Genomic DNA, 16,369 nt, shown 5'->3' with positions numbered 1-16,369 from the left:
TTATTTCCCAGTAAAAGTAGGCCTTAGACAAGGATGTGTGATGTCACCGTGGTCGTTTAATATATTTATAGATGGGGTTGTAAGAGAAGCAAATGCGAGGGTCTTGGCAAGAGGTGTGGAGTTAAAAGATAAAGAATCACACTTAAAGTGGGAGTTGTCACAGTTGCTCTTTGCTGATGACACTGTGCTCTTGGGAGATTCTGAAGAGAAGTTGCAGAGATTGGTGGATGAATTTGGTAGGGTGTGCAAAAGAAGAAAATTAAAAGTGAATACAGGAAAGAGTAAGGTTATGAGGATAACAAAAAGATTAGGTGATGAAAGATTGGATATCAGATTGGAGGGAGAGAGTATGGAGGAGGTGAATGTATTCAGATGTGTCAGCGGATGGGTCTATGAAAGATGAGGTGAATCATAGAATTGATGAGGGGAAAAGGGTAAGTGGTGCACTTAGAAGTCTGTGGAGACAAAGAACTTTGTCCTTGGAGGCAAAGAGGGGAATGTATGAGAGTATAGTTTTACCAACGCTCTTATATGGGTGTGAAGCATGGGTGATGAATGTTGCAGCGAGGAGAAGGCTGGAGGCAGTGGAGATGTCATGTCTGAGGGCAATGTGTGGTGTGAATATAATGCAGAGAATTCGTAGTTTGGAAGTTAGGAGGAAGTGCGGGATTACCAAAACTGTTGTCCAGAGGGCTGAGGAAGGGTTGTTGAGGTGGTTCAGACATGTAGAGAGAATGGAGCGAAACAGAGTGACTTCAAGAGTGTATCAGTCTGTAGTGGAAGGAAGGCGGGGTAGGGGTCGGCCTAGGAAAGGTTGGAGGGAGGGGGTAAAGGAGGTTTTGTGTGCGAGGGGCTTGGACTTCCAGCAGGCATGCGTGAGCGTGTTTGATAGGAGTGAATGGAGACAAATGGTTTTTAATACTTGACGTGCTGTTGGAGTGTGAGCAAAGTAACATTTATGAAGGGGTTCAGGGAAACCGGCAGGCCGGACTTGAGTCCTGGAGATGGGAAGTACAGTGCCTGCACTCTGAAGGAGGGGTGTTAATGTTGCAGTTTAAAAACTGTAGTGTAAAGCACCCTTCTGGCAAGACAGTGATGGAGTGAATGATGGTGAAAGTTTTTCTTTTTTGGGCCACCCTGCCTTGGTGGGAATCGGCCAGTGTGATAATAAAAAAAAAAATATTTACACCACACATTGACATGACATCTCCACTACCTCCAGCCTCCTCCTTGTTGCAGCATTTACAACTAATGCTTCACACCTATATAAGAGTGCTGGTGCCTCCATTGATAATGTTTTTTGTCTCCAGAAACCTCAATGCACCACTCACCTTTTTTACTTCGTCAATTCTGTGGTCAACCTCATCTTCATAAACCCATCTGCTGACAAGTCAACTCCCAAATATCTGAACACATTCACTTCTTCCATACTCTCTTGCTCCAATGTGATATCCATTTTTTTTTTATCTAAATCGTTTGATACCCCTCATCACATTACTCTGATCTGTGTTCACTTTCAACTTTCTTCCTTTTCACATCCTTCTAGGTTGGTAGACAGCAGCCACCCAGGGAGGTACTACTGTCCTATCAAATGTGTGTGAGACAGAAACCTGTAATTCTTTTACATGATGGTAGGAGGGCTGGTTTCTTTTTTTCTGTCTGATAAACACACAAGATAACAGGTATATTTTGATACACTCAGGTCACACATGCATGTACATGTTTATGTATACACACTCATCTGAGTTTTCTTTGATTTTATCTTAATAGGTCTTGTTCTTGTTCTTATTACTTTTCCTTTCATATCCATGGGGAAGTGGAATAAGAATCTTTCCTCTGTAAGCCAGTTTTTTTTTTTTTTTAACAAGTCGGCCGTCTCCCACTGAGGCAGGGTGACTCAAAAAGAAAGAAAATCCCCAAAAAGAAAATACTTTCATCATCATTCAACACTTTAACCTCACTCACACATAATCACTGTTTTTGCAGAGGTGCTCAGAACACAACAGTTTAGAAGCATATATGTATAAAGATACACAACATATCCCTCCAAACTGCTAATATCCCAAAACCCCTCCTTTAGAGTGCAGGCATTGTACTCCCCATTTCCAGGACTCGAGTCCGGCTATATAAAAATAACCGGTTTCCCTGAATCCCTTCACTAAATATTACCCTGCTCACACTCCAACAGATCGTCAGGTCCCAAGTACCATTCGTCTCCATTCACTCCTATCGAACACGCTCATGCACGCCTGCTGGAAGTCCAAACCCCTCGCCCATAAAACCTCCCTTACCCCTTCCTTCCAACCTTTTCGAGGATGGCCCCTACCCCGTCTTCCTTCTCCTACAGATTTAAATGCTCTCCATGTCATTCTACTTTGATCCATTCTCTCTAAATGACCAAACCACCTCAACAACCCCTCTTCAGCCCTCTGACTAATACTTTTATTAACTAAACACCTTCTCCTAATTTCCACACACCCAATTTTCTGCATAATATTTACACCACACATTGCCCTTAGGCAGGACATCTCCACTGCCTCCAACTGTCTCCTCGCTGCTGCATTCACAAGCCAAGCTTCACACCCATATAATAGTGTTGGTACTACTATACTTTCCTACATTCCCTTCTTTGCTTCCATAGATAACGATTTTTGACTCCACGCACCTCAACGCACCACTCACCTTTTTTCCCTCATAAATTCTATGATAAACCTCATCCTTCATAAATCCACCTGCCGACACGTCAACTCCCAAGTATCTGAAAACATTCACTTCTTCCATACTCCTCCTGCCCAATTTGATATCCAATTTTTCTTTATCTAAATCATTTGAAACCCTCATCACCTTACTCTTTTCTATGTTCACTTTCAACTTTCTACCTTTACACACTCCCAAACTCATCCACTAACCTTTGCAATTTTTCTTTAGAATCTCCCATAAGCACAGTATCATTAGCAAAAAAGTAACTGTGTCAATTCCCATTTTGTATTTGATTCCCCATAATTTAATCCCACCCCTCTCCCGAACACCCTAGCATTTACTTCTTTTACAACCCCATTTATAAATATATTAAACAATCATGGTGACATTACACATCCCTGTCTAAGACCTACTTTTACTGGGAAGTAGTCTCCCTCTCTTCTACACACCCTAACCTGAGCCTCACTATCCTTATAAAAACTCTTTACATCATTTAATAACTTACCACCTATTCCATATACTTGCAACATCTGCCACATTGCTCCCCTATCCACTCTATCATATGCCTGTTCTAAATCCATAAATGCAATAAAAACTTCCCTACCTTTATCTAAATACTGTTCACATATATGCTTCAATGTAAACACTTGATCTACACATCCCCTACCCACTCTAAAACCTCCTTGCTCATCTGCAGTCCTACATTCTGTCTTACCTCTAATTCTTTCAATTATAACCCTACCATACACTTTTCCTGGTATACTCAGTAAACTTATTCCTCTATAATTTTTACATGCTCTCTGCCAATCCCTAGGTACCTTCCCCTCTTTCATACATTTATTAAACAAAAGTACCAACCACTCCAACACTATATCCCCCCCTGCTTTTAACATTTCTGTCATGATCCCATCAGGTCCGGCTGCTTTACCTCCTTTCATTCTACTTAATGCCTCGCGTACCTCCCCCACACTTACATTCTGCTCTTCTTCACTCCTAAAAGTTGGTATACCTCCCTGGCCAGTGCATGACATTACCACCTCCCTTCCTCAACATTTAAAAGTTCCTCAAAATATTCTCGCCATCTACCTGTACCTCCATCTCCCCATCTACTAACTCTCCTACTCTGTTTTTAACTGACAAATCCATACGTTCCCTAGGCTTTCTTAACTTGTTTAACTCAAAAATTTTTTCTAATTTTCATTAAAATTTCTTGACAGTGCCTCTCCCACTCTATCATCTGCTCTCCTTTTGCACTCTCTCAACACTCTCTTCACCTTTCTTTTACTCTCCATATACTCTGCTCTTCTTATAACACTTCTGCTTTGTAAAAACCTCTTATGAGCTAACTTTTTCTCTTTTATCACACTGTTTACTTCATTCCACCAATCACTCCTCTTTCCTCCTGCCCCCACCCTCCTATAACCACAGACTTCTGCCTCACATTCTAATACTGCATTTTTAAAACTATTCCAACCCTCTTCAACCCCCCCACTACTCATCTTTGCACTAGCCCACCTTTCTGCCAATAGTCGCTAATATCTCACCCGAACTGCCTTCTCCCTTATTTTATACACTTTCACCTCCCTCTTACTTGTTGTTGCCACCTTCCGCTTGTCCCATCTACCTCATACTCTAACTGTAGCTACAACTAAATAATGATTTGATATATCAGTTTTTTTTTTTTCAACAAGTCGGCTGTCTCCCACCGAGGCAGGGTGACCCAAAAAAGAAAGAAAATCCCCAAAAAGAAAATGCTTTCATCATCATTCAACACTTTCACCACACACACACATTATCACTGTTTTTGCAGAGGTGCTCAGAATACAACAGTTTAGAAGCATATACGTATAAAGATACACAACATATCCCTCCAAACTGCCAATATCAGTTGCCCCTCTATAAACATGTACATCCTGGAGCCTACCCATCAACCTTTTATCCACCAATATATAATCTAACAAACTACTTTCATTACGTGCTACATCATACCTTGTATATTTATTTATCCTCTTTTTCATAAAATATGTATTACTTATTACCAAATTTCTTTCTACACATAGCTGAATTAAAGGCTCCCCATTTACATTTACCCCTGGCACCCCAAATTTACCTACTACTCCCGCCATAACATTTTTACCCACTTTAGCATTGAAATCCCCAACCACAAGTACTCTCACGTTGGTTCAAAACTCCCCACGCATTCACTGAACATTTCCCAAAATCTCTCTCTCTCTTCTACACCTCTCTCTTCTCCAGGTGCATGTTCGCTTACTATAACCCACTTTTCACATCCAACCTTTATTTTACTCCACATAATCCTTGAATTAATACATTTATAGTCCCTCTTTTCCTGCCATAGCTTATCCTTCAACATTATTGCTACTCCTTCTTTAGCTCTAACTCTATTTGAAACCCCTGACCTAATCCCATTTATTCCTCTCCACTGAAACTCTCCCACCCCCTTCAGCTTTGTTTCACTTAAAGCCAGGACATCCAGCTTCTCATTCATAGCATCCACAATCATCTCTTATCATTTGCACAACATCCACGCACATTCAGACTTCCCACTTTGACAATTTTCTTCTTCTTATTCTTTTTAGTAATCTTTACAGGAAAAGGGGTTACTAGCCCATTGTTCCCCTCATTTTAGTTGACTTTTACAACACGCATGGCTTATGGAGGAAAAATTCTTATTCCACTTCCCCATGGATATAAAAGAAAAAGTAATAAGACCAAGAACTATTAAGATAAAATCAAAGAAAACTCAGATGAGTGTGTATAAATAAACGTGTACATGTATGTGTAGTGTGACTTAAGTGAAAGTAGAAGTAGCAAGACATACCTGTAATCTTGCATATTTATGAGACAGACAAAAGACACCAGCAATCCTACCATCATGTAAAACAATTACAGGCTTTCGTTTTACACTCACTTGGCAGGACGGTAGTACCTGCCTGGGTGGTTGCTGTCTACCAACCTACTACCTACTAAGCCAGTTGTGTTGTAATAATGCTGGGAGCAATGAGCTAGTAACCCCTTTTCCCGTAAAGCTTACTAAAAATAAGACAACTGTCAAAGTGAGATGTTTGAGTGTGTGTGTGGATGTGGTGCGAATGATAAGAAAGAGATGATTGCGGATGTTATGAATGAAAAGAAGCTGGATGTCCTGGCTTTAAGTGAAACAAAGCTGAACAGGGTAGGAGAGTTTTAGTGGGGAGAAGTAAATGGGATTAGGTCACGGGTTTCTAATAGAGTTGGAGCTAAGGAAGAAGTAGCAATAAGGTTGAAGGGTAAGTTGTGGGAGGAGAAGAGGGAATATAAATATATGAATTCAAGGATTATGTGGAGTAAAATAAAGGTTGTATGTGAAAAGTGGGTTATAGTAAGTGTTTATGCACCTGGAGAAGAGAGAAATGTAGAGGAGAGAGAGAGAGAGATTTTGGGAAATGTTGAATGAGTGCATGGGGAGTTTTGAACCAGGTGAGAGAGTACTTGTGGATGGGGACCAAAATGCTAAAGTGGGTAAAAATGTTGTGGAGGGAGTAGTAGGTAAATTTCAGGTGGCAGGGGTAAATTAAAATGGGGGGGTGGTGGCTTTAATTGAAATGTGTGTAGAAAGAGGTTTGGTAATAGGTAATACCTATTTTATGAAAAAGATGATAAATAAGTATACTTGATATAGCACATAATGAAAGTGGTTTGTTAGATTATGTATTGGTGGATAAAAGGTTGATGGGTAGGCTCCAGAATGTGCATGTTTATAGAGGGACAACAGATGTATTAGATCATTATTTAGTTGTAGCTACAATTAGAGTAAGAGATAGATAGGGCAAAAGGCAAATGGCAACTGCAGGTAAGAGATAGGTGAAAGTTTATAAACTAAGGGAGGAGGAAATTAGGATGAGATGTAAGCAGTTATTGCCAGAAAAGTGGGCTAGTGCGAGTGTAGGTAGTGTGGGGGTTGAAGAGGGGTGGGATAGTTTTAAAAATGCAATGTTAGAATGTGGGGCAGCAGTTTGTGGGTGTAGGAGGAAAGAGAAGTGATTGGTGGAATGATGAAGTAAAGGGTGCGATACAAGAGAAAAAGGTCTTATATGAGAGGTTTTTACAAAGCAGAAGTAATATAAGAAGGGCAGAGTATATGGAGAGTAAAAGAAAGGTGAAGAGAGTGCAAAGGGAGAGCAAATGATAGAGTAGGTGAGGCACTGTCAACAAATTTTGCTCAGAATAAGAAAAAAAATTTAAGTGAGCTAAACAGGTTAAGAAAGCCTAGGGAAGTTAGGGGAGTTGGAGGTATTGGGAAGATGGCAGGAATATTTTGAGGAACTTTTAAATGTTGATGATGAGGGGGAGGCAGAAATTTCATGCACCGGCCAGGGAGGTATAATATCTTTTAGGAGTGAAGAACAGCCACTTGTGAGAGTGGGGGGAGGTGCATGTGGCATTACGTAGAATGAAAGGGGTAAAGCAGCTGGAACTGATGGGATCACGACAGAAATGTTAAACACAGGGGAAGATAGTGTTGGAGTGGTTGGTATTTTTGTTCACTAAATGTGTGAAAGAGGGGGAGGTATCTAGGGATTGGCAGAGTATGTGTGTAGTTCCTTTATGGAAGGGGGACAAAAGAGATTGTAAAATTTATAAGGGAATAAGTTTACTGAGAGCTAGAGAAAGAGTGATTGTAAATGTGTTTTCTTTGGGTCACCTAAGCTTTGGGGGAAAATGTCTGATGCAATTGTTTCTAAATAATATGTATAAAAATAATGAGCACACGCAGTATATACGGTTGTATGAATACGAAAACAGATTTCTGCAATGAATTAATAGTTACTTGAGTTAAGCTGTAATAAAAGTGAAGTTGTGAATCTATATAGGAAAGGAAGACTGAATACAAAATACCATGGATGATTGGATGCTCAGGGAAATGGTAAAAGTAAAAAAAAATTGAGCAGTATACATCAATAGAATCTTGCTTATCTTTCAAGGATACTACCTCTTCTTCCTCATCCACTTTTCTTGCCTCCACTGCATTCCATCTTACACCTTATTGCACTCCTTTCTTTCCCCTCTACCTTTTTTTTTCCGTAATGTGGTGACTTTCCACCTTACAAGGAACAACACATTAAGCACTACTGCTTATAACTGAACAAACTGAAGGTATGTCCCACAGTAACCATACATCACTGAGGGGATCAAATTCATTCTTTCAATAATCTTTTTTTTAATAAAGCTCAATTTTCTCTTGTTGAGAAAAAAAATTTCAGAGATTATTCTGAAATAAAAAATTTAAATTGATTTTGCAAAATTTCCAAATAACAGATTTAGTGTAGAACAGTATTTCAGAGCTAATCATAGGTTTAAGGATTTTTAACAAATTTATATTGATGTATATACTTGTTCTTACTGGTAGATGAATGTTATAGATGCCCTTAAGTACTTTTGATCCCCAGTATTTCTAACACTCCTGTATTATTTTTCAGGAAATTGCCCTAAGGTCAAATTTTCTTTATTAGTATAAAAAGTGTGTTAGAGAACCATGTTCTTATTTAAGTAATATTTGTTCATTGATAACATTTACTTGCAGCATCTTATAGAGAAAGAGAAACTGGTGTTGAGTGTTGAACAGGAAATTCTACGTGTACATGGCAGGGCTGCCAGGGCACTTGCAAATCAAGCGCTGCCTTTTTCTGTTTGTACATTTTTGAAGGATGAAGAGGTCAGTGACACTATACTTTAATCAAGAAATTTTCTTATGTATTTTGTAAACTCTTAACACTCTCACTGTTGACGTCCCTCCAAGTCAAAGCCCCATCTGTGTCACTGTTACGACTTTGATGTCGTAACTTAAATAAAATGTTCCTGGCTCCTGAAGGCTGTTCACACTGCTGTCTAGGGGTTATAAAATTACTTTGAAAAAAAGACAGCAAACCTTGGACCAGCATGCACTCATATTAACCCTTAACCCCTAAACAGTCCAAACGTATATATACGTTCTTACCGCCAGCGCCCCAAACGTATATTTATGTTTTAATTTTTCTGCCTCCAAATTTGGCACGATTGGCCTGAGATCCCTGGTCAGCATAGAATGGGTCTTAGCACTCAGTGTGCACCATATTAAAAAAATCTGGGACCACTTTGTATTTTGTGGGAGCGCCAGTTAAATTGAGAGCCAGCTTGAGCAAACAGTGCAGCAAACACCAAGGATTCACTGATGTAATGTCATATTAACACTTCCCTTTTAAGAGGAAAGTGATGTTAACCCCAAGTTTAGGGTCTGTCTATCTCTATCTCTGTCTAACTGTCTCTGTCTCTTTTTATCTGTCTCACAGGTTCACACATACAATTATACATAATGTAAATTACCTAGAATAACCTAAAAAAAATCCGAAGTGCTATACAGTGCTTGTAGATATAATGCAAAAGAATACCTGTTGGTTCACAGTGGCTCTCTCTGAGACAGAGAGAGACAAGCAGAGATGGAAAGAGACAAGACAGAGAGACAGATAATCAGAGACAGAGATATGAGCTAATCTAATGTCATCCCTTATCTCTGCACTCTCGCTGGCGCCCATCAAATGTCATAGCTTATCTCATCTTATCTCTGTACCCTTGCTGGCACCCATCAAATGTCATTCCATATCTCATCATTGCCCTCCTGGATGCTTGTCACATTGCTTCAAGGGAACTTCTTCCTTCTTCCTTCTCCTCCTTCCTCCTTCCTCCTCCTCCTTCCTCCTTCCTTCCTTCTTCCTCCTCCTTCCTTCTTCTATACTCCCGTGTATCCAAAACATTGCTGGGACCTATAAATACTTTGTATATATTCCTAGACAATAGTAAATGACCAAGGCATGTGTCTGTGACAATTTGAGTACAATTTCAGTACCTAATATTAGTGTCGGAACAAAGATTGGTTATGAAATGCCAAGAACTATAATAAATTGTAATTATCATAACATAAAAATTATATAAAATACTATAATATAGAAATGAGAAAAAGTGGTTTATCAGCAACACTTCCTCAAGCGGCAGGACTTGATGTTACAGTCAGGTAAGCATTAAGTGCCAACTTTGCAGCCTCATATCTCAGTAAGTACTGACCCTAATTTTTTATTTTAATCCTATAACTCTTAGAAAATTTTTCTCTTTCAATGAAAAAAAAAAAAGATTTTTTTATTTTTCAAAATATTCGGGGCACTGGGGGAGAGAACGTATATACAGTGGACCCTTGACTAATGCTATTAATCCGTTCCTGAGAGCTCATCGTTAGTCAAAATTATCATTAGTCAAGTTAATTTTCCCCATAAGAAATAATGGAAATCAAATTAATCCGTGCAAGACACCCCAAAGCATGAAAAAAAAAATTTTTACCACATGAAATATTAATTTTAATACACACAAACTGAAGAAGACATGTACAATTACATGATACTTACCTTTATTGAAGATCTGGTGATGATTGATGGGATGGGAGGAGGGGAGAGTGTGGATGGTGTTAGTGTTTAGAAGGGGAATCCCCTTCCATTAGGACTTGAGGTGTCAAGTCCTAATGGCTTATGTCCTGGGAGTGCCTTTTCCTCCTGAGTAATGTAGGTCCTGTTTAGCATTTCCTTCCAGAACAGGCCTGTTTCGTCACAAGTGAACACTTGTTGGGATTGGAATTTTTCCGCTTCACCATGCATTATCACACTGTGTATGCCACTACAATTCTTAAATCTCTCAAACCAACCTTTGCTGGCCTTAAATTCACCAATATGAGCACTAGTTCCAGGCATTTTTTCCTGTTCACCTGGGTGTTAGTCAACTGTTGTTGGTTGCATCCTGGGGGACAAGATTAAGGACCCCAATGGAAATAAGTTAGACAATCCTCGATGATGCACTGACTTTCTTGGGTTATCCTGGGTGGCTACCCCTTTGGGGTTAATCGTTTCTCGGTAAGCCACACCAACAACACACACTCCACATCTTCGAGTAATACAGCTGATGGTGGTGCAGCAACAGCAACAGCTGACTGTGGTGCAGCAACAGCTGATTGATCCAGCAACAGCTGACTGGTCCAGCAACAGCTGACCGTGGTGCAGCAACAGCTGACTGGTCCAGCAACAGCTGACCGTGGTGCAGCAACAGCTGACCATGGTACAGCAACAGGTGACTGGTCCAACAACAGCTGACTGTGGTGCAGCAACAGCTGACTGGTCCAGCAACAGCTGACTGATCCAGCAACAGCTGACTGGTCCAGCAACAGCTTACTATGGTGCAACAACAGCTGACTGATCCAGCAACAGCTGACTGGTCCAGCAACAGCTGACCGTGGTGCGGCAGCAGCTGACTGACCCAGCAACAGCTGACTGGTCCAGCAACAGGTGACCGTGGTGCAGCAGCAGCTGACTGTGGTACGATAGTATTTCTCGCCCTTTTTACCACAGGGTTGGCACTAGAAGCTTTCTTGGGGCCCATGGTGACTTATTTTGCAGGTGAAATCACTAAAAACCCTGTGATAATATGAAATGTTCCGATTGTATGTTTGGATGGGACCGCGGTAGCTGGCTGCTTGTAAATACTGGCACCCAAGGGACAAGTGAGGCGCGCTCAGGCCACAAGTGGACGCGTCTCAAACGGAATGGAACGAAGCACGTTGGTCAAGTTTTTTAGCGCTAGTCGAGGCAAAATTTTTGTGTTAAAATGTATCGCTAGTCAGATTTAACGTTACACGATGCCCTCGTTAGTCGAGGGTCCACTGTATACGAAGATCTACGTCTACGTAGATCGCTCAGATCGTGTACGTTCTTTTTTTTTACATAATGTAAAATTGATAGTAGATTTACATACTGAGCGCTACGCATGTGGACGTAGGTTTACGTTTGTACAGTTTAAGGGTTTAAATAATGAAGCATGAGTGCAAATAATTAATATAGTATATGGAAGGAAGGACAAAAACTCACCTATATAAAAATATGTCTATATTAATAGTAGTAACTTAAATACAACTTATAACTACTACAAAAAACCACCACACTCCATTTCACATTAACTCGCTAGCACACTGCTACTTATGAATTAAAATAAATGAACATTTATGAGCAAGGAGGCTCCATGATACCCTTCCCCCCCCCTTGCTGCAGGCTACATAGCCTACAGTGAAAATGTTAAATACTCTCCAAAACACAGGCCCCTGTATACTAGGACTTTACAAATAAACATGAGAGCACTAAAATACAAGCACCTATGGTATATGCTAAAAAAACTTTTCAAAATTACCTACTTAAACTACTGCCCAAACATGACAACTTTTCTCCCGTCACCACCCAACTTGTACTGAACTAAACACACCTCTCATCTGCTCCTGTCCTGGCCACTGCCTGACTGACAGGAATAAAACGTGTTTGCTTTCAGGGAATAACACACGCCCGCTTTCAGTATACTACAAGGAAAATGACATTATATATGGAGCATTATTTTATATAAATATTTTTCTATAGTACTCCGTAACAGTCACCATTTAAAATGAAAAAAATACGTTCTAAAATCGTAGAGAATCCTTTTATAGTGACACCAAAAATGCAAAATTTGATGTAAAACTTGTTGATTTATGCAGGTATGAAGTTGGAGGTTGGGATCACTTTACACAACTGCAATTTTGCATATTTTGAGGCATGTTTTTGGTCAATTGCAGTACTCAAACTGACCCAATTCCTTGCTATTTTCTTAGTATGCTTTCCCAATTATCCATTATATTGGCAGTTTTTCTAATTTCACACTTTTCAACAAATTCCCATTTAAAAGCAGAGCCAAAAACACTGTGTGTGTATATATGTGTATATATATATATATATTTTTTTTTTCAACAAATTGGCCGTATCCCACTCTTCAGGTCACTTGTTCTATCTAGGCTGGAATATTGCTGCACACTAACAGCACCTTTCAAGGCAGGTGAAATTGCTGACCTAGAAAATGTACAGAGAACCTTCACAGCACGCATAACGGAGATAAAACACCTCAATTACTGGGAGCGCTTGAGGTTCCTGAACCTGTATTCCCTGGAACGCAGGCGGGAGAGATACATGATTATATACACCTGGAAAATCCTAGAGGGACTAGTACCGAACTTTCACACGAAAATCACTCACTACAAAAGCAAAAGACTTGGCAGACGATGCAACATCCCCCCAATGAAAAGCAGAGGTGTCACTAGCATGTTAAGAGACCATACTATAAGTGTCAGGGGCCCGAGACTGTTCAACTGCCTCCCAGCATACATAAGGGGGATTACCAACAGACCCCTGGCAGTCTTCAAGCTGGCACTGGACAAGCACCTAAAGTCGGTTCCTGACCAGCCGGGCTGTGGCTCGTACGTTGGTTTGTGTGCAGCCAGCAGTAACAGCCTGGTTGATCAGGCTCTGATCCACCAGGAGGCCTGGTCACAGACCGGGCTGCGGGGGCGTTGACCCCCTGAACTCTCTCCAGGTAAACTCCAGGGTGGCCCAAAAAGAAAAATGAAAGTTTCTCTTTTTAAATTTAGTAATTTATACGGGAGAAGGGGTTACTAGGCCCTTGCTCCCATGCAAATATATTTTTTTTTTTCAACAAACCGGCCGTATCCCACCGAGGCAGGGTGGCCCAAAAAGAAAAATGAAAGTTTCTCTTTTCAAATTTAGTAATTTATACAGGAGAAGGTGTTACTAGGCCCTTGCTCCCATATAAATATATATATAGATATATAGATGGAATTGTAAAAGAAATAAATGCTAGGGTGTTCAGGAGAGGGGTGGTATTAAATTATGGGGAATCAAATACAAAATGGGAATTGACACAGTTACTTTTTGCTGCTGATACTGTACTTATGGGAGATTCTAAAGAAAAATTACGAAGGTTAGTGGATGAGTTTGGGAGTGTGTGTCAAGGTAGAAAGTTGAAAGTGAACATAGAAAAGAGTAAGGTGATGAGGGTATCAAATGACTTAGATAAAGAAAAATTGGATATCAAATTGAGGAGGAGGAGTATGGAAGAAGCGAATGTTTTCAGATACGTATTTGGGAGTTGACGTGTCAGCGGATGGATTTATGAAGGATGAGGTTATTCATAGAATTGATGAAGGAAAAAAGGTGAGTGGTGCGTTGAGGTATATGTGGAGACAAAATACTTTATCTATGGAGGCAAAGAAGGGAATGTATGAAAGTATAGTAGTACCAACACTTATATGGGTGTGAAGCTTGGGTTGTGAATGCTGCAGCGAGGAGGTGGTTGGAGGCAGTGGAGATGTCCTATCTAAGGGCAATGTGTGGTGCGAATATTATGCAGAAAATTGGGAGTGTCGAAATTAGGAGAAGGTGTGGAGTTAAAAGTATTAGTCAGAGGGCTGAAGAGGGGTTGTTGAGGTGGTTTGGTCATTTAGAGAGAATGGATCAAAGTAGAATGACATGGAAAGCGTATAAATCTGTAGGGAAAGAAAGGTGGGGTAGGGGTCGTCCTCAAAAAGGTTGGGGGAGAAGGTAAAGGAAGTTTTGTGGGTGAGGGGCTTGGACTTCCAGCAAGCATGCATGAGCGTGTTAGATAGGAGTGAATGGAAACGAATGGTGTTTGGGATCTGATGAGCTGTTGGAGTGTGAGCAGGGTAATATTTAGTGAAGGGATTCAGGGAAACCAGTTATTTTTATTAAGCCGGACTTGAGTCCTGGAAACTGGAAGTACAATGCCTGCACTTTAAAGGAGGGGTTTGGGATATTGGCAGTTTGGAGAGATATGTAGTGTATCTTTATACATATATGCTTGTAAACTGTTGTATTCTGAGCACCTCTGCAAAAACAGTGATTGTGTGAGTGAGATGAAAGTGTTGAATGATGATGAAAGTATTTTTTGGGGATTTTCTTTTTTGGGTCACCCTGCCTCCGTGGGAGACAGCCGACTTGTTGGAAAAAAAAGATATACATAATACAGGTCTCCCTCAACATTCCCGTTTTCAACTTTCGCGGGCTTCACACATTCGCGAATTCCCAACCGCCAAATTCCCAGCCGCCAAATCATATTTAAGTTTACCGCCACGAGTCCTTGCTACCCTCCCTCTGACCCCTGCAACTGGCAGCCAGCCCTCCCACCACTGTGTGGTGAGTGTTTTATTTGTTTATTATTTGCTATTAAACTACAGTATAAATAATGTAAACCCATCCATGACTGCATATTAGAATGGCTATCCAGACAGGTATTGGAAGGTAACATCATGTGTTTACTCTTGAACACAGTAAAGAATCAAACATTTCTGCTACTGCTAATAATAATAATAATAATATTAATATAATAATAATAATAATAATAATAATAATAATATAATAATAATATAATAATAATAATATAATAATAATAATAATAATAATAATAATAATAATACGATAGAATTGAAGAAGGAAATTGTACAAAAACACAAGGGTTGAAGCAGTGGTGGAGGAAGTGGTTGATGCATCGTCAGTGTGGCTTTGTTTATGCTGGAGTGAGTATTAGTCTCCGTGCTCTCCCAAACATTTCACAATAATTCATTGTATTTGGTGCTTGTAGATTGAGTGTGACTGGAGTGGTTGAGGCAGTGGTATAGGCAGTGGTAGAGGCAGTGATAGAGGCAGTGATAGAGGCAGTGATAGATGCAGTGATAGAGGCAGTGGGTGAGGCAGTGAAAGAGGCAGTGATATTTACTAACATACATGTATATGTTATAAATAATAATAGCACATTATGAATAACATTTATTATTATTATTATTATTATTATAAATGTTATTAATATTAACATGTACTATTATTATTTATAACATATATGTTAGTAAATACCACTGCCTCACCCACTGCCTCTATCACTGCCTCACCCACTGCCTCTATCACTGCCTCTATCACTGCCTCTACCACTGCCTCACCCACTGCCTCACCCACTGCCTCACCCACTGCCTCACCCACTGCCTCTATCACTGCATCTATCACTGCCTCTATCACTGCCTCTATCACTGCCTCTACCACTGCCTCAACCACTCCAGTCACACTCAATCTACAAGCACCAAATACAATGAATTATTGTGAAATGTTTGGAAGAGCACGGAGACTAATACTCACTCCAGCATAAACAAAGCCACACTGACGATGCATCAACCACTTCCTCCACCACTGCTTCAACCCTTGTGTTTTTGTACAATTTCCTTCTTCAATTCTATCGTATTTATTATTATTATTATTATTATTATTATTATTATTATTATTATTATTATTATTATTATTATTATTATATTATTATTATTATTATTATTATTATTATTATTATTATTATTATTATTATTATTATTATTATTATTATTATTATTATTAGTAGCAGTAGCACAAATGTTTGATTCTTTGCTGTGTTCAAGAGTAAACACATGATGTCACCTTCCAATACCTGTCCGAATAGCCATTCCAATATGTAGTCATAAATAGGTTGACATTATTTATACTGTAGTTTAATAGCAAATAATGAACAAACAAAACACTCACCACACAGTGGTGGGAGGGCTGGCTGCCAGTTGTGGGGGGTCAGAGGGAAGGTAGTAGGGACTCGCAGTGGTGGAGGCAGTGGTATTTAATAACATACATGTTATTAAGGTATAACGTATGTATTTAGTACAATTTACGACGTTTTCATGTATTTTATGATTGTTCAA

General features: G+C 39.8%; 1 protein-coding gene across 11 annotated transcripts in view; it reads left to right on the top strand.

Moving 5' to 3' along the window:
- Positions 1-16,369, top strand: part of LOC128703500 (ankyrin repeat domain-containing protein 11) — a 77,164-nt gene that overhangs the window by 41,589 nt on the left and 19,206 nt on the right. For 10 of the 11 annotated variants that reach the window (XM_070104542.1, XM_070104549.1, XM_070104546.1 and 7 more), the window contains exon 13: positions 8,285-8,416. The exons of the other annotated variant lie outside the window; for it this stretch is intronic. In XM_070104542.1, the coding sequence (XP_069960643.1) occupies positions 8,285-8,416 (132 nt within the window). The remainder of the gene's footprint in view (positions 1-8,284; positions 8,417-16,369) is intronic. 11 annotated transcript variants of the gene reach the window in all.

The sequence above is a fragment of the Cherax quadricarinatus genome, chromosome 93 (assembly GCF_038502225.1).
Source record: "Cherax quadricarinatus isolate ZL_2023a chromosome 93, ASM3850222v1, whole genome shotgun sequence".
In the NCBI taxonomy this organism is placed as follows: domain Eukaryota; kingdom Metazoa; phylum Arthropoda; class Malacostraca; order Decapoda; family Parastacidae; genus Cherax; species Cherax quadricarinatus.
Note: the sequence above shows the minus strand (reverse complement) of the source record. Positions and strands in the feature narration are given on the sequence as shown.